Source organism: Manduca sexta, chromosome 13 (genome assembly GCF_014839805.1).
Source record: "Manduca sexta isolate Smith_Timp_Sample1 chromosome 13, JHU_Msex_v1.0, whole genome shotgun sequence".
NCBI lineage: Eukaryota > Metazoa > Arthropoda > Insecta > Lepidoptera > Sphingidae > Manduca > Manduca sexta.
Window position 1 is genome coordinate 2,737,065 of NC_051127.1, and position 23,485 is coordinate 2,760,549.

The 23,485-nt window shown below is 34.8% G+C and overlaps 1 protein-coding gene and 2 long non-coding RNA genes across 4 annotated transcripts in view; 1 reads left to right on the forward strand and 2 right to left on the reverse strand.

Moving 5' to 3' along the window:
- The window catches only part of LOC119189176, a 56,563-nt gene extending 40,286 nt beyond the window's left edge, over positions 1–16,277 (reverse strand). Inside the window, exon 1 of the long non-coding RNA XR_005112289.1 lies at positions 15,956–16,277. This is a non-coding gene — a long non-coding RNA (uncharacterized LOC119189176). The remainder of the gene's footprint in view (positions 1–15,955) is intronic.
- A 2,112-nt stretch (positions 16,278–18,389) lies between these two features.
- LOC115453589 (probable maleylacetoacetate isomerase 2) lies at positions 18,390–22,027 on the reverse strand. Of its 2 annotated transcripts, none has more exons than XM_030182309.2 (5): positions 21,869–22,027; positions 21,276–21,453; positions 20,719–20,837; positions 20,099–20,310; positions 18,390–19,594 (listed from the first exon to the last, which is right to left on the reverse strand). In XM_030182309.2, exons 1-5 carry the CDS (start codon positions 21,875–21,877, stop codon positions 19,468–19,470), a joined length of 645 nt encoding a protein of 214 aa, XP_030038169.1. In that variant the 5' UTR covers positions 21,878–22,027; the 3' UTR covers positions 18,390–19,467. The 2 variants fall into 2 exon arrangements, with proteins under 2 accessions (XP_030038169.1, XP_030038161.1); XM_030182301.2 differs by having other exon boundaries at positions 21,647–21,873.
- Positions 22,028–22,410: 383 nt separating this feature from the next.
- On the forward strand, positions 22,411–23,254 carry LOC115453623. Its single transcript, XR_003939582.2, has 2 exons — positions 22,411–22,624; positions 22,900–23,254. It is a non-coding gene; the product is annotated as an uncharacterized LOC115453623 (long non-coding RNA).
- The last annotated feature ends 231 nt before the right edge of the window (positions 23,255–23,485 follow it).

A 23,485-nucleotide genomic window follows, 5' to 3' on the forward strand; every position in this document is an offset into this window, starting at 1 on the left:
AATGTGTGTAGTTTATTGTGTATAATTAAAATACAAATCGTGCGATAGTGCGGCTTAGATAAACCATGTAACGATAATATAAACACAGAAACAAATTCAGATTTGTACTTAATATATCCAAAAGCTGCCAATGCTACAACAGATGATATATTACAAGACAATGTCTTAGGGATAGTAATTACTTACAAAATAACAATAAACAATGCTCTTTACTTATATTACACATTTAAACCACGTTCTTGCAACGTTTTCCCGCGGGCCGTCATTCAGCACATACGAGGAAACAAACGGATTATGAACATTCCGCATACACAATACGCGTCTAGATGGCTAGACTGCAGACAATTTCCTTGCGGCGTGGTGTGACTGCGCGTCTAAAATGCTCCATTGTTCAGATACTTCAGCTGCAAACAGGCTGGCTTATGGGACTGTTACGAACACGACTGCTGCTACAGAAATTCTATATCTGCACCACGTTAAATTGTCTGATCACGTCTGTCCAAAAATTTTGAAATTTTATTTTACGTTTTCTTTGTATAGGTCGACAGCGAAGCTTTGGAAACCTAATTCGTTCTCTACAAAATTATGATTGGTGTCGTTTGTTAGCAGCTATTCTGTCGCTGTCATCGTGTTGGGAACCGTACCTTAACTCGCCACAAGGCAGACAATAACCCTATCAATATAACATAACACAAACATCTGCGCAGCATCTGCTCAATGTTGTGGTTTCCATTGATAGGCGTATTCAAGTCATGATGAGTCGTGGGGCCCTCGAAATGAAAACAAATTTAAAAAGGTATTACATATGGAAGGTAATTTTATCTAATGTTATCCCCAACCCTCGAAATACATAGACCATGATAGTTGAAGAAATCAATATAAAACGCTCAATTCGTATGCCCATTAGAATCTCGATTAACCGTACTGATTATTGTCGTAAGGCATCCGGATATTCGAAAATCTGCATAATTAAATGTATGAATGAAAGCGATTATGTACATATAAACTATTATTAACAAGCTTTTGATCGCGGCTCCGACCGCGTTAATGACCATTCCCAAAATAAAGACTAGCCTAAAGCACTCGGGGGAAATTACTTTACTATTACAAAAAAAAATTGCTTATTGTTTTTTTAAATTTAATTTTCGATTAGCAATTTAAATAGTCCCGAATCCGTATAACTGAGGACCGAATTATAATCTATTACCCACAATATGCTTAACTTTACAATATTGGAAGACCATCCTCCAGTAGAATCATTTATTTCGAGCCGGGATTAAAAGCAAGATTATGAAACCTATTTAAATTGATACTATAATTCACTAAAAGTGTTTAGCCTATTTTTAATCTTCTTGTATGCGATTGGCTCCAAGATTCATGGTCCCTGGATATCGACGGCTGACGGTGCGCATATCACTTGACCTTGCCAACGTTGCGTAACACATTTATCTTCGGTTATTTATGTACACACGATATATTTTTACGACTTTTTAATAGCATTCTTTTGAATAATTAACGTTACGCATTGATAAGCTTTCGTTTCTGAGAGGGTACCGCAAGAATTTGTATATCATAGAAAAGTGGACAAAGTACGGGTTACCCCGTAAAATAATAATATCAGCCCTGTATTATATACTGTCCTACTGCTGGGCACGGGCCTCCTCTATTACTGAGAAGGCTTAGGCCTTAGTCCACCACGCTGGCCTAGTGCGGATTGGTAGACTCCACACACCCTCAAAATTCCTATAGAAAACTTCTCCAGTATGCAAGTTTCCTCACAAGCAAGCGATAATTCACAAATAATACAAACAATATATTTTTAGAAAAGTCAGAGTTGTGTGCCCTTGGGACTTGAACCTGGGCGACATTAGTCTCGGCAGTACCTTGCACACCCAACTAGGCTATCGCCGGTTATATTATACTTTATCATAATTGCATATCCACTATACCATCGATCCATTGTCGCCAATGGGATTCTCGATCCTAATACATTGTAACTGAGATGTTTTTTAGTTATTTACTACAATATGTAAAGGTATACCATATACATTCCATATTACAAATATCTGCATAATTGAAATCCCAATTGTCTTGAGAGAATACAAGCCTAAGAAACTTTGACAAAGTGTAAGTACGAAGTAATTTGTTGACACTTAAAGATCAATTAAACCACTCCAGCAAATGTCAAGTGTAGATAACGAGGCATTTGTTGATTTGAAATGCTTCAACTGGTCAGTACTGGAAAACTATTAGATGTTAAGTTTATTTTTACTTAATTCTTATTCAATTTAAAACGTTAGGCAATTAATGCCAATGAATTCTTCCTAATACATGAGTCTATTTGCCCCAATATTCGAAAGCCCATACAACCTTGCACCGAAAACCAACACAGATAATTGTTAAATCAATAATTAACCACAAAAACCCGCGGGCGAAATCCAATTACATAAAATATCAAAGTAACCCAACAACGCTCGCTCCATTTGGTAACGAGGCAATGCACTCAGTACAAGCGACCTTCTCTGGCGAGCAATAACTTATGTCTATTCAAATAGACGATGCAGCCATGACCCGGTTGATTACCTTAATCGTTGTTTTTCCACAACTAAATGACGAGACGAGCTGGTGGCAACTTGATTAAGGGCATACACAATAGAAACGCTGTTCGGAATTTGTGATCAAATAATTGAATATTGCACTATCCTTGGAGTCAAATTGCTGTACAATATCATAGTATTCAGTAATTACTATTAGTACAAAATAAATAGTGCTAACAAATCCTTCAATCCTAAAAAAATCTACTTGCAAGCAGACAAAAAATTATGGTAGCTACCCAGACAGACTTTCGCATAACAAAAGATATGTCATCCGTTGAAAACAAAATATTATTTAGAGGAACAAAAGCAAATTTGGCACTACAGATGCATTTATTTATGCAGTCTCAAGGTGAACGAGTCAAGAATTAGTTGCTACGTTAGTTTTAGAAACTATTAGTGTTATTTCTTTGATTATAGTCGATCGCTTGATGTAGAACATTTCTTTACATATACCACAAGACCTTTTAAAAGAATACAATATATTTTTACTTAATAAAATGAAGGCTCAACGAACAGTAACAACAGTGCCTCTCAAAGCCTAATATTTTGCACATAATAACACCATGATTGAGCAATAAACAAACATTTCTGGAAATTATTCCCCTAAAACATCGAAATCCATCTGCTAGTACTAAATAAAAGTAATATCGACGTAAATATCAATATAACTACAATTAAACCGTATTCCCCTGATGTCTATTGCTTTGTAGTGATCTAATTACGTCCTTTAAATCTTTCCACTTAATTAAACTTCAACAGCGATAATATTATTGTTTCCTATTAATACTTAACACAATAATACTGATAGGAAGCGTCATACAAGTCAATCACACGTCTTACACAATATCTTATGCTTGAGTGAGCTCTCGTTACTGGGATGTAAGACGATACCTTGATACGTGTCGCCATTACGGCTTTGTTGCCTTAGACCGAGAGCTACAAAAAAGGTTCGACTTATTTTGCTGGTGGTAGGGTGTATTTTATATCCGCCTGGATAGCGATCTCTGTACACAACGTGTTAAAACCCACTATAGTTGCCAATATAAGAGTGTCGCGTTCCAAGATCTGCCCTAGGATCAACCTGAGGATCGGCGCGGAAATTATTTATGCAGATTTAATATTAGGTCCAATGTGGTGCAGAGGCGGTTTGGGTAGTAATCGGAGATGATACTGGTGATAGGATATATTTTAAAACAGTCCGGATAATGACCACTGTACACAAGATTTTAAAACCCGCCATAGTGGCTCACGTGAGTCGCGTTCCGAGATCATCGGTATATCCGGTTCCAACAGGCCGGCAAAATTGTGTCGACTGCCGAGGAGTAATAATCTTTCGTCATTCGACATTATATCGGATCCCACTCCGCTTACCATCAAGTGCAGTGGAATCAATCTGCCCATATAAAAATCTATTTTTAAACCCAAGTACATTAGATTGCTCAATATATGACATGTTGATTTACATAATAATTTAATTTAAATAACTAAATAAAATGTTAAAAAATATACAATAAAACACACATCGCATTAGAGCATTTATCCCCAAAGGTACGGGTAGTGATGCAAGCCGTTAAGCCGGGGCACCAACTTTTCGACAAGTACGTAACACACCTTACTGTGGACGTTAATAAATGACTACAACAAAGAATAAACAACAGTATGTACTATAAATATATTTTAATCATTAAATGGGTTTTCCGAATTGCAGGAATCGTACAGTATAATGAAATAAAATGTTATAATTTTGATTTTCCGAGTGTTACATTGAGTTTGCGTAAATTTTTACTCTAGTGCCAATTCGGGCAGGACAGAGGCGCAACTGAAGCACCCCCTTTTCGCTGTACATATGTATTACGTCCCATGATGTGATAGCGGACTATCGTCTTATCAAGCACATTTCTAGACTCCAGGCTGATGTTGAGTAGAAACACCCAATATCACTGCCCCACCCGTAAATCGAACCTCGACGTCAGCACTGCAGTCGCACTGTACAACAACGCCACCGACGCAATACAAACAACAAAATTATATAATGACTAAAAACAGCCCGCAATACACTTCATCCACACATTCACGGCCTTAGCTTAAACATTTATAATTAATATTTAACCCAATCAGTGTTTTGTGTTTATTTCTCAAATTATTTACCGAAAAGTAAAAGTGGTTTCAATAATAAAATATTTTGAACGTGGGTCATTGTTATTTACAAACCATGTGCGGCTAATTAATGCGTGCCTAAAATAACTTTGTAATTACTCTATTTTTACGGCGATTTCAAACAATTACACAAAAACAGCAATAAATTTTGAGTAAAGCTTCATTATTAAATATCAAATTTAAACATCTCATAAAATGTGTCAAACATAATTATAAAGTTAATTACATATCATCCCAATAAAATGTCACCTGCAAACGGTAAATTTAATTGAAAAATATGTCTGATACCTATAACAGAGTTCATAACTTTAATAGCTCAGCAATAAACTTCGAGATAAATACATTCAGTATCGCCATTAGGTATACAACTATTATAAAAAATCTTTTATGAAGTGAGAGAGATAGACGGCGAGTAAGATTCGAAATTCAAAGAAGATTGAGGAAATCCAAAATTTATAAGCGAGAGTTTAAAAATATTACACAGGTAACTTAGGCGGTGGTTCGTAGAATAGAAAACAGTTTTTTATGACACGGCCAAGTGACGCCGTTGCATCTGGTAAGAGAGATGAGATATCATTACCCTTCGTCAGTCGACACAGTTATGCCGGCTTGTTGGAACCCGATTTACACAGGCTGATCCTGGAATGCCTCGGTGGCGTAGTTGTATTGCATGTCCGGTACAATAGCGCTCTGAGGTCCGGGTTCGAATCCCGGGTCGGGTAAAGTGATATTTGGGTTTTTCTGCTCAGTATCAACCCGGAGTCTGGAATTTGTGCCCGATATGGCGATAGGCTCGCCCCCTATCACATCATGGGACGGAACATACTTGGCGAAAAGTGGGTGCCCTAGTTGCGCCTCTGCATACCCCTTCGGGGATAAATGCGTGATGTTATGTATGTATGTATGTATGTATGATCCTGGAACGCAACATACTTACCTGTGCCACTACGGCGGGTTTAACACCTTGTGTACGTTGGTCGCTATCCAGGTGGATATAAAATATATTCCTACCAACAGCAATGGCTCTGCGCACAAAGGGGTAACTTTCGGAGACATAATAAATGACAGCTAACCTCGTTACTAACAAAACATCACATCGTGTGACGACGATGTGAATTTGCATAACCGGTGTTTGCACACGGCCGGTGACTCACGGCGCCATATCGGACCCTCGGTGATGGACGGCGCGAAACTTTTGCAATTACGAGAAGGGAAATTTGTTATACGATGCACAATTTTGAGAGGTTGGTTGGGACTGCTTGACTGAAAACTATGCAGACGATGTTTTTAAAAGGTGCGTTTTAAGGTGTATATTTGTATGTATATAGTTTCAAATAGAATGAAAAAAGAAATGGGAGACCCCGGTTATCGGAGATATGTAATTTATTCAATTACCTTATTGTATTAATTAACTCTGCGACATTAATCATTTAGAGGCATTCGTCAGCGTCAAAAATAAGACTACATTTGGCAATATTATCACAAAAATTTGGCGAAGGACGATTTAAGTGCCCAATCGCCCCTAAAATCGCACCAAATTTTTATGATCGATTATTAATCTTAACCAAAGGTTCCAAGACACAAAATACAATAAAGAATCACGCTACTCATTCACAAACCGATCATATAGCATCCGAGTGCGTCGTCCGACATCCAAAAGTCACCGATGTCATCGTCCATAATCCTAAGCCCACATAAGGTGATTTCAGGTCGTTGCTACATACAACGAATTAACTGCACACAGACTGTGTACGTGTGCCGCATGCCTTATTTTGTAATGACCGTGCTGCAAACTTTTGCTATAAAAACATAAAGGCTTAGCTGCATGTGTCAGTAATTTGATTGTCCGATGGTAAGCGAATATTAATAATGTCCGCAGGTTCAAATCCCAAGGGCACACACCTCTGACTTTTCTAAAAATCATGTGTGAATTTATCGTTCGCTTTAACGGTGAAGGAAAACATCGTGAGGAAACCTGCACATCTGAGAAGTTCTCTATAGGAATTTCGAAGGTGTGTGAAGTCTACCAATCTGCACTAGGCCAGCGTGGTGGACAAAGGCCTAATCCCTCTCAGTAGTAGAGGAGGCCCGTGCTCAGCAGTGGGCAAGTATATAATACAGGGCTGATATTATTATTAAACGAATATTTATAAAAAATTGCAACATAAGCCAGAACTTCAAATTATAAAATGCATAGCGGCATACTGGCAGCTCTTCAGTCGTCACCCTAATTTAGAAGATGGTAAGACTCACAATGGTCTGCAATTCATTGGCTAGTAATGCCCATAACCGGGGACACGGCAGTGTTTGGCTAAAAAAAACTAATATTTATTATATCTTATGATAAAGTTAATGCAAAATGGGAGACCTCTCTTTGCCCATCAATCTTGTTACCACTGACACCAATTTTAATATCGTTATCAATATATAATTTTCGAATCACGGGTCGGGAAGAGTAATATTAGCTTTATCTGCCCAGCAAGAGCTTAGAGTTTGGATTTATGCCCGTTATGGTGGTAGAATAGTCCCCTATCACATCATGAAATGGAACATGCTTGAAGAAAAGTGGGTAGCCTGATTGCACCTCTGCGTACTCCTTTAGTGATAAAAGGGCCATGTCCGTTTGTTTTGTTTTTCTTAATAATTACTGTAAGTTATTTTTGTCTCAATTAAAAGCCCTTTACAATGTCACAATTAACAATGCGTGTAAACCCCTGTCCACAATACACCACCGAAATATTTCAAAGTAAAATTGTTTAGAGGCGTTTCTACGTGGCATGTGCGTAAATTCTTAAATAATGCTTTACATTTTAGTCAAAATGGTGAATGTGTTAAGGTTTTAGAGTAAATTGAGGCATTATGTTGACGACGACTATTTCGTTGAGTATGTTGGAAAGAACGGTTTGTTTGATGGCACACGAGTTAGATCAGGGTTGTATTGTATATTATATAAGTTTACGCCGTTATTTATGATGATATAAGGACGGTTTCAGCTAGTACAGGCATTATTCGGCAAGGTCGATTTCATCGCATTATGTTAAGAGAGGGTATCGATATACTAAGCGCAAATTTAGTGGTCTCATCCAGGTTATATTGAAGCAGACGAGACCAATTGTAGTTGGAGTGATGAGACGAAATATTCAATATTATAATACATAGAAACAAATTTAATTACAGATATTTTTTTAAACTGTAATAAATTTTACACACATAATCTGCCCCCTCCTATTAGGAGACATATTCTGGATCATTTTATGACTAACTGCAATCGTGTCATTGAACAAAAAAGAATGAGGCAATTATTGGTTACTGGGGATTTCAATATGGGTTCTATAACTTGGAATTTCTCCAACAGTACCTTTGGTTCAGCAGTCACAAATATTAATAGTGAGCTTGCTACTATGCTCTTGAATTTTACTGCACTGAATGATCTCAAACAATATAACTATGTTTCCAATCCAATGAATAAAATCTTGGACCTAGTCCTTAGCAACGCGGCTATCTCAGATCTAATCCCCTGTAGCAATGCTCTTACAATAGTCGACCCTTTACATCCTCCTTTAAATTTTTCTTTGTCTATCCCAGGTGCGAAAAATATCGTTTGTAGGAATAATCCTAAATACTGTTTCTTCAAGGGAGATTACGATAAGATCATACAGTACCTGAACGCTGTTTGTTGGGAGGACGTACTTGATGTAAACGGTTCGGTAGATGAAATGACTTCTATTTTTTATTTCCATGTTCATGCGGCTATCGTAAAATACGTTCCCATGTCATCATTCAAGCAAAAGCGTTATCCCGTTTGGTTCTCTCGTGACTTAATCAACCTCTTAAGGGAAAAATTAAAGTACCGGAACAAACTACGGAAATTTAATAACAATCCACTTGATCAAATCGCCTTTGATTTGGTTAAGAAAAGAACGGAAAAACTAATGGCGACGTGCTACAATAATTACATATCTACTCTTGAGGAGAGTCTGCGCGCCAACCCTAAGCTCTTCTGGAGCTTTATTAAAAACAAAAAAAGGAATTGCAGTACCTATCCTGATGAAATGAAATTTAACGACGAAATCGCAAGTAATGCAATTGAATCCTCTAACCTTTTTGCTAAATGCTTTGCTACGGCTTACAACAATAATAGCACATTAGGTACTAGTTCCACTAAATCTTCTCCGCAAATTCCATTATTAACGAGCAATTACCTTACATTAATTAAATTTAAAGATAGCCAAGTACTTAAGGTTTTAAAAAGACTTGACCGCTATAAGGGTGCGGGGTCAGATGGCATCCCCTCTGTTTTTGTAGCAAACTGTGCCTCAGCTCTAGCGAAACCGTTGGCATTTATATACAATAAATCCCTGGCTACTGGAATATTTCCATCTATCTGGAAAAAAACATTGATTATTCCCCTTTACAAAAAATGGCAATAAGAATTTAATCAATAATTATAGACCTATTTCAATTTTGTCGGTATTTGCAAAAGTCTTTGAGAAATTGCTTCACCCTGTCCTCTCGTGGCATTTTAAACAACTTTTAAACGTACGTCAACATGGTTTTGCTGTTGCTAGATCTACTGCCACCAACCTCACCTCATTTATTAATGATGTTTCCATGGAGCTCGACCGTCGTTCCTCTATTGACGCGATTTATACGGACTTCAGTAAGGCTTTTGATAGAGTCAATCACACTGTTTTACTACATAAGCTTTCTGGCTATGGTTTCGCCGAACCTCTACTAAGCTGGTGCGCGTCATATCTATCAGAAAGAAATTCATCAGTGGTCGTAAATGGTTATTCTTCTGACCCATTCTTAATTAGGTCGGGGGTGCCTCAAGGGTCACACCTAGGTCCACTATTTTTTAATATGTTTGTCAATGACATTGGTGACTGCTTTCTCAACTCTAGTCATTACTTATTTGCCGATGACCTTAAATTTTTTAGACCAGTTAATGAGTTTGACGACGCTACCTTATTGCAGGATGATCTTGACCGTCTGGCAGTGTGGTGTGATTGCAATGATATGACTCTCAATGTCTCTAAATGCTCGTCGATGCGTTTTACGAGAAAAAATGGTGACACCCTTGATTTTGCCTATACAATAAAAAACTGCACTCTCACTAGAGTTTACAGCATAAAAGACCTGGGAGTTACACTCGACTGTAAACTACAGTTCAACTGCCATATAGACAACATTTGTGCCGGGGGATTTAAAAATCTAGGCTTTATTTTGCGCAATGGCAGAGACTTTAAGTCACCTAAAACAAAGATTCTGCTCTACAACTCATTCGTTCGTACTGGTTTGGAGTATTGCAGTGTGGTTTGGAACCCTTTCTATGATGTTTACGTTAAGAAGCTCGAAAGTGTTCAAAAGCGTTTTCTATGGCATTTAGTCTTCTCATCCAACCTGGGGAAAAAACTCGTAAAATATGACGACAGGCTAAAACACTACAATATGATGTCCCTGGCCGATCGGAGAACTCAGCTAGATATATTGTTCTTATACAAACTTGCGAACGGTATTCTAGACACTCCTTTACTTTTGTCTTGCCTAAAGTTCTCTGCCCCTCCAAAGCTTCCCCGTGCCTCAAGGTTTGAACTCCTGAAAACTACCACCTTTCAGTCTAACTTGGGTCAATATGCACCTATTAACCGGCTCATTCGAGAATTCAACGTCTTAGCTAAAACAAAGGATGTGGACCTGTTCTCTGTCGGTTTAAGCACACTTAAGAAGATTTTAAATTCTTAAATCGTAAATTTCGATACTCTGGTTTCAGCTTCTTTGTTTTAATTAAATATTTGTTTTATTAAATAATTGTTTACATATTTCAATTTTTATAATTATCTTATACTTATTAGAATTGTTTTATTTAATATTTTTGTTTAAACTAAATGTGATATAAGTAATTGATTTAATTTTGTTTCTTTTAATTTTAGGCTTTATTAGTCACTAAGATTTTTTTAATTGTAACAATTCCTTTGATTCATTTTAATTTCCTTATTTTTAATCTTTAGAGTATTATTATGATATGTTAATAATTTTAGAAACATATTTTTTTTTTGTCAAATAGAATTTGCATGCAGTCTTCACCTATAACTACAATGGCACTTAGCTAGTTAATATTACAACTTTATTATTGTTATATGTTTTGGTGTAATTTGTGTTGGTGATCAATAAAAAAAAAAAAAAAAAAAAAAAAAAATACTTAGTAAATAAAACTAACTCAACAACTAGTCACTACGGCGTAACACGAATTCTATTAGTTAATCTAAAGACAAAATTAAATTAAGCTTTTTTGCCGGACCCGACAATACTGAGACGTGACAATGGTCGTGAATCAGCGTTCGATCGGCGCGGGCGCAACACCCACGTACCGATCGCTTGAATCACCCTGTATTTACGCATTTAATTAAATAAAAATACTTAAGGTTCTTTGTTGTACTGCGATAAATGGTAAACTTATTGCCTTTTAGTACATTTTTTAACAGTGCTATCTCCCACGTCGCCGGAATTATTATAAATTGCTGTCTTCTTTCGAGCCTACAGAGTGGAAGACACAGAATTATATAAGTTGTTTGTGAAGAGACCACAAAATCCGATTTCCAAACAATATAGCAGATGTGATATTGTTTCTAGTTTATTGAAATGATTAATACAGCGACTCTCAGAGGATAGTCGTGAAATCGAACTCAACGTTTTTAGTTGCAACTTTGCGCTATCTTTTGACCCCGTTCTATGACAGGCGTTAGACGAACGATAGCAAAACGGGCATTAACAACTAATTTAGCGCGCGTTAACATGTGACATGTGTTAACATGTGAACGCCCCGATCAAAAATCATACAAAATACGTGTTTCGCGCCGCGTTTTGTCAACTCGCGTCGAACGTCTAGCGATAGCAAAACACGCGATAACAACTGCATTTAACGCGTGTTAGCATGCGAACGCCCCGATCAAAATACATACAAAATTCGTGCTCTCGCGCCTCTTTTGCTAACGCGCGTCTAACGCCCATCGTCTGCACCAGGTCTTTAATATAGTGTCATTAATCTCTTCGTGCATTCTCTTATTGGGTTAGGTACTTGCCATTTCGTTTTATAAACCCATTGCATTTTAACTAGCGTAATTAAAAAATTAAACGGGGCTTTTAGTAATACTAAATAAAGGACGTGCTATTTTTTTTTTTTTTTGGGAACTGCCGTGGTACCCCGCTAATGGTGTACAGGCGATCCCCCGGCTTAGCAACCACGGCAGCCCCTTGATGAGTTGGTGGGCCCTACCGCTATCACTGGAAGTTCGGTAGCCTCCAGCTAGGCGGTCTTAGGGCCCGGAAGGAAGAAGGGAGGGGATAGATGGAAGGAAGAGGAGTTATTAGGATGGTTGGAAGGAAGGGAAGGGAAATGTTCACGAACCCTTAGACAGGCCTTAATGTGAACTTAGCAACCAAGAGGCATACGCACGAGCTGTGCGCCTAGGGTCGCGGCAAATACGACCCCATGCATGGGCGTGCATTTGGTGTGGAGTCCAAGCGCACAAGAATTGCCTCTGGGGGGACGTGCTATTTTCAGATTAGTCCTCAGTACTTGCATGTTTAGGCAACAGGAAAATTAGATCCAGACAGACAAGCTCCGCAAAATGCCTGCGTTCAACATTATTATGTAGCAATTCCATAAATTACTTGAAAATGATATTAACAATTCTGCGTACAATTCCGATTAAGAAGAACAAAAGAACATAAAACTACAAGTTTTAAAATAATTCTGAGAACGTTTAAACATTATTGAACTTATCATATGAACCAGAACGTTAGTGAGGTCTGTCTCAAATACCTTTAAGATAACAGACAATGATTCATTCAGTTATACTAAAGTTTAAAGTAGTACTTTGAACTAAGCCTTATTCATAAGATTCATAATGTCATTAATGCAATTAAAGTTGTAAACGACTGTTTTTTTTTGTCATTAGAAGCGTTTACACTTACGTTTTTAAAAATATAATATTGTATGACAAATGAATTAAATTTTTTTTATAGAAAATGAGGGCAAGATCTTTCGTTCATGGCCTCAATTGCCATTTTTGTTTAAAATTTTAATTATATTGTAAACCTTCTACTGTATTGTCCAATACTAAAAGGTAATAAAACGAACATAATAATTGAATGATCAGTATAAACAACGAACCGGATAGCGGAGTTTACGTCGCCCCTGCAGACAATCTTTGACGATATAAGGGGCAAATAAATGATTTCAATCAACCTCCAAGCGTATTTTTTGACGATACCTACTAACCGAGACTTTGTTAGGGAATATAGTGTGGGATCAAATATACTGGGTGACAAAACTTGTCCTTGAAACTGACAATGGCGAAGGTTCATATAACTCGATTCCTAATGAGTTCCATTTCGTTATTTGTATATAATCTAATTAACATTATAATGATTTATAGACCGCATTTATGCGTTTAGTACTAGTGAATTAGTACTTATATATTGTGAAGGGTTCCCTTCAGAAAATTTCACCCTTCGCCACTGGAGGCTGGCATAAATATCTAAAATTGCCGAGTGATCCGCCAAGGTTATAACCGCCGGATTGATGTCATCTAAGGAACAGTACCAAGAAATCCCTGTGCCGGCATTTAAACCAAGACTACTTCATAGTGACGATGTACGCGTCAAGGGCGAGATAGAGAGTATATTGCGTTAATGATGAACAGAACGCGAGGTAGAAGTTAGAAAGCGAATTACCGAATGATTTCCGTAAAATAAAGTATTATGTTTTCGGATAATTTAAGAAATACGATATACTGTATACTGCACATAAACAGGCAGTCACCAACAGTCAGTGTTATAAATAGATATTCATTGAACATTTAAACAACACAATTTGTTGCTTATTATACCCACAAATGTGTTTACTACATAATTTCCTCATACAGAAGTCTTAAGCCTGCCAATAAATCTCATTATTTAATTATCATTATGTAAACATGTTAATGTACACTGCCATTATCTAATGAACCTTTACAAAAATAAACAAAGACTTGTTATTATGAAGCTAATTATAAACAAATAAAATGTTTTATTACCATTGGTCATAATAATAAAATGTAGGTACATACAATCAAATTTAATATTTAAGTCCTTCTAACAGGAGCCTTTTTTCTTTATGGTTTATCATGTGATTTTAACATACATAATATTTTGTGCAGACAATTAAGTATAACTTGTTTATATACCATCCTATTTATATCTTTTTAAATAGTTTGACACCTTATATTCCTAGTACAATTTTAAACCAAAATGAAATTAGCTTTGTAATTACTACATTTTATATAAGCCAACCTTGAGTTATGATTTATTTTGAACTGTAAAAAGGTTAGATGTATGAAATTGTTGGAAGTTAAAATTGTTCATTTTTACTTCGAAGGATATTTTTTCTCTGGCATGGTGTATTTACAATTGTATATGGTAATTTTAAATTATTTAAAAATAATGTGGTGCATAATATGAACTTAAATAATATATGGTCTTAATACAAACCAGTAAAGAATGAAAACTAAAATTTTCAAAATATAATATGTATTGTAAACAACTATAATAATACTAATAAATTGATGTCATTACTATTATGTTTCAAATAAACATAATTTATAATATTGTGATATGTTTTTCTTTTATAGGGCTATTATATATAAGCATTAATATTATGCAAGTAAGGAAAGAAAAAAAAACTCTGAACATAGTAACACAACTGTGGTATTCACAAGTCTCATACCCTTTTAAAATAATACCTATACTTCATATAGCAATTGTTTTCACGGTCAATTATTAGAACTGAAATATGCTGTATTACATTAAATAAATTAAAAGTTCTACATATTAAATAATATTTTTAAATGTACAATATAAACGGTAATTTAATTAAATATATAAAAAGCTACAATTGTGAAAGGTGAAATTTTCCAAATGGGAACCTGACAATGTATATGTACTAATATACATAAATGCAGTCTTCAAATCATTGTAATGATTATTAGATTTTTAAATTAAACTATTTTTCGGATTTTATCCCAGTTTTAATATTTTACTTTTCTCCCAATGTTTCGAAGACTTTGCAGCCTTCATGGTCAAAGGGGCGATTATAAGATTTAACATAAATTATGAAAGATAAGCTGGTAGGAATTAGGTTGTATGGATCTTTGCCACTGAAAAGTTATTAAAATTTTATTTTCCAGGAATAAATGATCATTGTTGCATTTAAATTCACAGTTGCCTTAAGTTTATTGGTTTAGGTATTTTATTTGTGATACATTCCCGGACTGTTATTTGTCATCATTTATTTATACAATTTATTTTTAGGTATACATTGTATTAATGTTATATAAATTTGTAATTCTGGTCTATGGGATAATTTTAGGAGTGTTCTTGTTTTGGTCACTTTTGGTATAAGTTTGAATGGGGTTTTTAAAGTAGTGAATTCTTTATGGCTAGAAATGCTTTTTAGTCTATAATTGGCTATTCAGACTCTTGAGATAAACATGAGAAAATCTCTAAGAAAGTTGTCAAATTTATGCTTTTAGTGATATGTAAATGTGAATGTAATATATGCTATTAAATTATACATTTAAAGTTTACAGTTTGGGTTCTATCTAAACATTTACCAAGTTCTAATAAGAAAACATATATGTATGTGTAAAAATTATACCATAACACATTATTTGACTTGAATAATAAATTGGTAACATAGAAATAATAGAAACAATAAGTTTAATGTTTCATGTCTGAGTCAAACATGAAGTTTTATAAAACATAGAGAAAGAAAGTAGAATGCAAAAACTCTGATACTGTGAAACCCACATATCTATGTCTAACTAAATAACTCTAAAGTGTGGAATTAATATTCTTATATTAACTTAAATACAAAACTAGTCAAGAAGTTAAATAACAATCCATTGCATTATTTAACTAACAATAAAACTGATATTGCATTATAACATCTAGACAATTCACATTGAAAATAAATGTGCGATAAATGTGCGAGCGGCAATTTGCGCGATAAGCTGCCATACGTCCAAGTAACGCCCATCGCATACTGTAAACATTGAGTCCAACGTACGTATGCAGGCACCGAACTAATCTAACCAACTTTATACCCAAATATTAACATAAACGATAACTTCAAAAGTTACTTTCAGACTTAACCATACCTGGGAATGCAGTTGGAAGGCGTCCTGTCCACTTCCCAGGCCGCAAAAAGTTTCATGGGAACAGGTTTCGATGAGTTAGTCATCTTTTCTGATTTATTTTTCTCGGTCATTGTAACAGCACTGCACTCGGCGGTTTCACAGCACAACACAAGTGTCGTTCACTATTTGCATTGTTATTTAATCACTAAACACGGCACTGGAATCATTATTGTACGAATACGGTGCGATGCCGACGCATACACAACAATACTCAATTAATATCATACCACGGCCGACTGAAAGATCGCGAGCAAGCCAACCGCGGCGTTCGATACATTTGACAGTTGCCTGACTGATGTTGCCATACTCTGTTAAATTTTTTACCGTAGTACAAAAAAAATTACTGCGTCTTTTTAGTATTTCTGAGCGACACATAATATATAAACATTATCTAAACAGTTTAGATTTTATTTCCCTGTTTATGAATACAAAAAAGTCACATGGATACTCTTCAGTCTACATTTAGATACAATGCAATAAATTTTAAATGCGTGTACCTATATAATGAAATTACAACGACGTTTAAGTCTACAATAGGTACTCAATATATAAATATTATTCTTTTGATGCTACGATTGTAACCAGGATTTTTCAATATTCGGTTGATTCAGCTGATGCCAGCAAGTGGACATGAATGTAACTACGAATACAAACACCAAAAAACCGGAAATAATTACCTGAGAAATATACTAGAAGATTTAACTGTAGCAATACTGTAGTGTCAAATGGCGTTTTACAGTAGCGTTCGGATAAAAATAAAATTATACGATAAATTAAAGGTGGTGTCCTCAGTAAAAGGGCTAACCGTATTTTTAGAAGGTACTATTATTATGACATAGATATTTAAAAAAATATATATTTCAACAATATGGTATATTTAAGTATTTTAGTTGTTTCAAAACTTATCTTTACTTTTTATTCATTTCTTATCTTATTCTTACTAATGTTATAAATGCCAAAGATCGTTAAAATTTTTAGATGTATTAATCTGGGCTTCATTGTAATATAATAAAATCAGATAATGGAACATTTTATCTATATATATAAATTTAGATATATTATAAATTATTTCCATTTCCTTCATCCGATTTTATTTATCTTTTTTTTTACTTAAGTTTTCTTAAACTTGGTGGAAGATTCGTATGGAAAGAAAAATTAAGAAAATTACGCAGAAAATTTAAAAATAAATACATGCTTAACGACTTTTTAACCTTGCGCTTAGGACAGTTCGTGCATTAGAGGCATGGGAATTTAGGAGACAGTTGTTTTTTTTTTCATGTTGGGATATAAGTAATATATTTTTCTGTACGTGTATGTCTATTGATAACGAACTTCTCCTAAACCGTTGGACCGATTTTGATGAAATTTTTATATTTTTGGGGCGCCCCTGGATAATTACGGTCACACTTGGACCTGAGAGATGGCAAGGTACTTGGGTTCTATGATTTATCTCCTTTTTATTTCTGTTGGGGGCGCTAAATTATAATAATATGTTTAACGTTAATATTTCAAAATCGAAAATTATTATTATTCGGATACAAAAAGCAAGTAATTGTATTTTGTGTAGGTGGTGTAGGCACTGGGCAACGGTATCATGTATACACGCATATTCATTATACATTATTGTGGGTGCACAATATACTGGTCTCTGGTGCATAATATGCTACCAACGAATCCTAAATAATTTTGGCCATATTGCCCGAAGACTGCCAGAAAACTGACAAATTGCTCAGAGGCGGCTCTAGCTCATGTGCCGCCCGTGTGCAAGAAATTCCTTGGCGGCCCCTAGGAGACAATGTAATCTATAATTTTGATAATATTAAATCAAAAGTTATTGTGTAAAGTAAAGAAGCCGCTTGCCGGCCTTAGTACGGGCGCAGGTTGTTTGAGAGCGCCAGTGTCACGAGCGACAGAGCGCCCGTGTGAGGCGCACGCTCTGCACAGTAGGTAAAGGCCGCTCTGAAACTGCTGTTTGTAGGGAAACTAGACGCTAGAAGACCACGTGGGCGAGCACCTATCCGTTGTATTGATCTGATCAAATAAAAAGTATAACAGGACTTTCTATTACCACTGCCCTGAGGAAAACCGAAGACGAGAGCTTGGCAAAAGCTTGTCATCGACACCGTCAAAAGGTTTCAAGACGGGCATGACCTTCAGTAATGAAGAACACGATCAAGAAGAAGATAAACGCACGTACAGCGTAAACACATAAATATTCAGACGAAACTTTAGTTTACCAATTGCCCTCAGCAGCATTAAAAGCCGGCAATGCATCTATGCCCTTGATATGGCAGATGTTCATGAGCGACGGTGATCAATTAACATCAGGTGAACCGTATGCTAGTTTGCCGTCGTTTATTATAAAAAAAAAGTTAAATAAAGAATAAAACATCCATCCAGAAAGAAATATTTATTTTACCTATAAAACTACAAAACAAAAAACAATTCAAAACGCATAGAAATTTGAAACTATAATAAGAAATCCTTATCGAAATAAAGGAATGTATATATTTCATTTATAACACTTATTTTTACCCAAAACCTTGAGAGATAACTTAAAACTAAAATACGACTAGATCTTACCCCATACGTTAGACGATAAAAAAGGCGTAAATAAAACTATTTAAATATGCCAAATACAATTGAAGTATTTCATGTTTTGGTACATTGTTTAAAAAATAAGTACCCACTAAATACACAATAAGTATTCACCAGTAAACAGCAATTAAGGGCGCTTTCCAACACAAATGTACAAGGATACCGATGGAGGTTGATAAACGGAGTAATATTATTCTATTACCCTTTCCCAACGGCTCCGCGCTAGGTAAGGCGACGCTGAGAAAATAAACTGATACCTTGGTGTTTTTTTTCCTAGCGTATCCCTCCCATTCTTCGTACATTTGTGATAGAAACGCACCCGAAAATGTATTAGCCGAATTAATTGTATACGTGTTTTTTCGTATGTCAACTTTCTGAAGAACACGGCGAAACACACAGGCATATTTAAACATTTTATGACAAAAATAATAATGCACGGTAATTTTTGTTAGTAAAAATGTATCAAAATTCTATCAAAACTATTTCAATAACCTATTAGAATCATAATTCATAATGCAATAAAGCGAAAATATGTCACAGAAAGAAGAATTCACGGATAATACAGAAGTCATGGCAAGATTTTTTTCCCATTTTTATGGGCACATAAAAACAGGCTTTATTGTGTGGCCTATAAAACTCACAATAAGTCAAGTTGTATTCCATTACATTATACCTGTTTATCATATTCTCCAATTCATTTCAAAATTTTATTTTGCAATAAGAAGTTGCCGGGCAAGACAAACATAACATTCAAATCAAATTCCAACTTTAAAGATTTCCATAAATTTTGCAGAAAATAAAAAAAAACTGTAGTAAAGTGCCTGCTTGTACAGTTTGGCAATATTTGGCCAAACATCGGGTCCAAGACGTTTAACTCATTTGGCAATCTCTGGCGGACAGTCAGGTTGGGAGGAGGGGTGCGCGGCGCGGAACGCTGGATGGTTCTCGAGCTCGCGGTCGATGCGCAGAATTATCGGGAACGGGCGCAGGTCCACGTGGAATCTGGCATAGGAAGATATTAGATTAATATATAATAATATCAGCCCTGTATCATATACATAGGGCACGGGCCTCCTCTACTACAGAGAGGAATTAGGCCTTAGTCCACCACACTGGCTTAGTGCGGCTTGGAAGACTTCACACATCCTCGAAAATTCCTATAAAGAATTTCTCAGGTATGCAGGTTTCCTCACGATGTCTTCCTTCGCCGTTAAAGTGAGCGATAATTCACAAAGAATACACACCAAATTTTTTAGATAAATCAGAAGTGTGTGCCCTTGGGATTTGAACATGCAGACATTCGTCTCGACAGTCCGTTCCACAATTAACTAGGCTATTAAATTAATATAACTAAAAATTAATTCGAAATGGCGTAATTAGTACAGTAAAATTGAACAAAATTTTAGTTCTATATGGATATTGTAGATCTGACATTTTTAGTTTAGTTAATACAGAACTCTAAAACAATAAGTATTGAATGTCCAATGACTTTCTTGCATGTCATACCTTCTGGCATTAAACACCTGTGGCACCAAGCAGCAGTCAGCCAGGGTGATCTCGTCCCCTACGCAATATTTCCCAGCTGTTGTAGAGAGTAGTTTCTCTACCGCTCTAAAGCCGCGGGTAATCCAGTGCTGCGACCATTCCTTTTTCTTTTCTCCTCCAACATAGATCAGAACTATCAGGTTCTGTAGTGGTTGGATTCCTGACGATATCACCTGAAAATTTGACAAAAATTCTGAATAAATATGGTATTTCTCAAATACAGAATTATTAGTTTTTTTCTAAATGCTGTTGTCGAATTCAATATGTTGATATTATACTTTTAAATGGACACTAAAATTTTTATATCCAATAAAAAAAACAGAAATTAGTTATCCTAATTGTTTTTTATTAAAACTAAAATTATATAAAAATGGGAGATATTTGATAGGTGTATAATTTAATTTTGACGACTGCCTTGGTGGGTGTGGAAAGGCTGCAGAGCCGAGATATTTAAACATAAGTTTTTTTTAAAGATACACTAGGTGTTAAGTATATTAAGATTAACAAAAGAAGGACAAGAATGGTATATTAACAGCAAAAAACATAATAATATGCTATACAAACCCAAGGAGTTGTCTTACCTCACAAATTTCACGAACTTTCGCCCTCTTGAGACAATTTTGAGGCATTAGTGGCCTTTGTGGTCTTGTTTCTTCTAAATAATGCATTATACTAAGAGACTCCACCAGTGTATGTCCATCTGCAAAATGTTATATTCTTAGTATAGCAATAAGTATAAGTAATATTAAAAAAGGAATGATAACTTAAAAACAACCAAAATAAAAAATATTCAATTTTGTTTTATTATTATCATGATGTCCTAAGTGGTCATAAATCTACCACTGCTTGTGGCTTGAAGTTCCCAAGGCAACACCAATAATATATTTAAAAAAAAAATGATGAAAACTAAGACATTAAAATAATTTTTATTTAAAAACACAATAAATTAGTTTTAATATGATTATCCTAAACAATATTGTGGTAAATATTAATCAACAGGGAAAGGAATTGAGACTTTCAAAAACTTATTGAACCAGCATCATAAGATATCACTCCATATCTATAATAAGCCGTTGTCAACCTGCGGAAGTGATTGCACTACTGCAAAGGCTTATTGTAGAGATAGAAACAGACTTACCTATACACAGTGAAGGAACCTGTTCCATTGGGTTGACTTCCCTGTACTCATTGCAATGTTGCTCTCCTCCACCTTTGATTAGGCTGACTGCCTTGATGTCATATGGAATCTCCTTTAGGTTCAGTGCAATACGCACCCGCCATGAGCATGAGCTTCGCCAGTATGAGTATAATACTGGCTGTAATAAAATAAGGTTTTAATTTTAATTTAAAATTAGAATTGAAAGTAGTTAATATTCAACCATGGACATAGTAGATATTCGACAAAAAAATTGATATTATGGCATGGTTAGATTGGTAAAAGTGTAAATATACACGGTAAATAAATTAATTATAATGTATATAAATAATAACTATGGTTTATTTACGTACCTTATCATTTTCAGTGGCATCAACCATTTTATATTATTTTTAAAAGATGGGATTGTAGGATTTATAAACCGACCTATTGCGTCTTCCGATTGAAATGTACAAGTTAAACAGGATCATATCAAGTTTATTTTTACAACATGATAAACCGGTATGCAAATAATGATAATTATGATACGCAGGTGTTATATTCATTTTATATCTCTATATCAACGAGATACGTACCTTAGCCATGGCAGAAATGTGCCCGTTATATTTTGAGTAGTAACTAATTTTGGCGGCGCTTTTCGACTTTTCCTCAAGGAAAATGCTGATTATTTGTAAATAAATATCAAAATATCACGGTACACAAGCGCCTTTATCAGTAAAATAGCAAAGTAGCTATTTCTTTATCGATAGCTTTTTTTAAAGTAATTCGGATACACGTTCAATATTTTGAAATCTTTGAATTAAAACGTGCATAATTTCATACATTATGATAAATTGCGAAAACTTTACTGCTACTATATTTATGGCACTAGAATAAAGATCTTCCGAAAAGTTAGCAAGAATATAAATTAGCAAATGTAGAAGTATGATAATGATAAATAAAGAGATTATCTTTTTTTGATTCTTTTATATTGTATTATTAACTGTAATATTCATGCACTTTTGATATCACTATCTCACATAAAAATATTATAAAAATCATTTTATATTAACACAAATTTAAATATTTTATAATTAAGTATCCAAATGCAACATTATTGTCAAATTATGAAATTGACATTGTCATATTGACATTTTGGCACTAAGGTTTACATCTTGTGGAAACCGCATGGGTTGTAGAAAATAATAATATTATTGAGTTACAATTTTCAAGTAAACATGGGTAAAAATAAAAATAAAAAGAGAGGTCCAGCAGCCAATGTATTTAAGGTAGCTGGAGCAAAAAGTCTTAAGAAAACAAAGGCTAAACCTGTTAATTTAGGCCTAAAAAATGTAAGTAAGCATTTTCTTGTTTTAACACATGAACAACGAAATATTTTAAATTGGTCAGGATGCTATATAGAACCATAAACAACAATCAATATAATGTAGGAGGAAGGTACAATAAATATAATAAAAAATATTGTTTTTCTTTTTTTAAAAACAAATCCAATGAAAGTAAAAGGTTTTATAGTACTCAAAAATAATTCATAAAATTTTTACCAAACTATACCCATGGCAGCCTAAATATTGTTATATATACTATATAATAAGAATTTCATTTACAGATTAAACAAAAGGTGTCGGACATTGACAAAGAGTTTGTGGAGATTACCAAGAACCCTAAACCAAGTCAACCTAAGAATGAAGTCAAAGGACCAACCAAAAAAATTGAGAACCCCGTTTCTAAGGAAGAGATGACGGACACTGCAGAACAGATAAATAAAATGGATTTATAACCTTAATTGTTTATTTAGTTTTAAGCAAATGAAATGGTATATATATGGTATAATTTTATTATTATAAAAGCATATACATATTTATTGATACAATCAGATCAGGCAGTCAGCTATCCGTTTATTTAATGATTTCTTGTGTTAATGGAATGTTAAATATTGAAATGAAGCTATTTTTCACATGTTATTGCAGTTTTTTATATTATAATTTTATACAGGTGTTTCAAAACTGTAGCTTTCCTGGTCATGGGAGAAACTCTGAAAAATAGTTTTCAATATGCATTTATTCTTTGTAAGGATAATATATGTTTATTTTTATAAAATAATATGAATGAATCCCTCCTATCCGAATTTAGGCCACAGTGGCTAATGTCAACAAAGATTAGCCAGGTAAGCAGGATATGTTATAGTGCACAAG

Bases quoted from the DNA above. Each gene is read 5' to 3' on its own strand.
- LOC115453589 (XM_030182301.2), bottom strand. From the start codon at position 21,673: ATGGTTGATGCCACTGAAAATGATAAG. The intron at 21,454-21,646 runs GTACGTAAATAA...ATTTTATTACAG, and splicing joins ATGCCACTGAAAATGATAAG to CCAGTATTATACTCATACTG. The intron at 20,311-20,718 runs GTAAGACAACTC...TCAAATTTTCAG, and splicing joins AAGTTCGTGAAATTTGTGAG to GTGATATCGTCAGGAATCCA.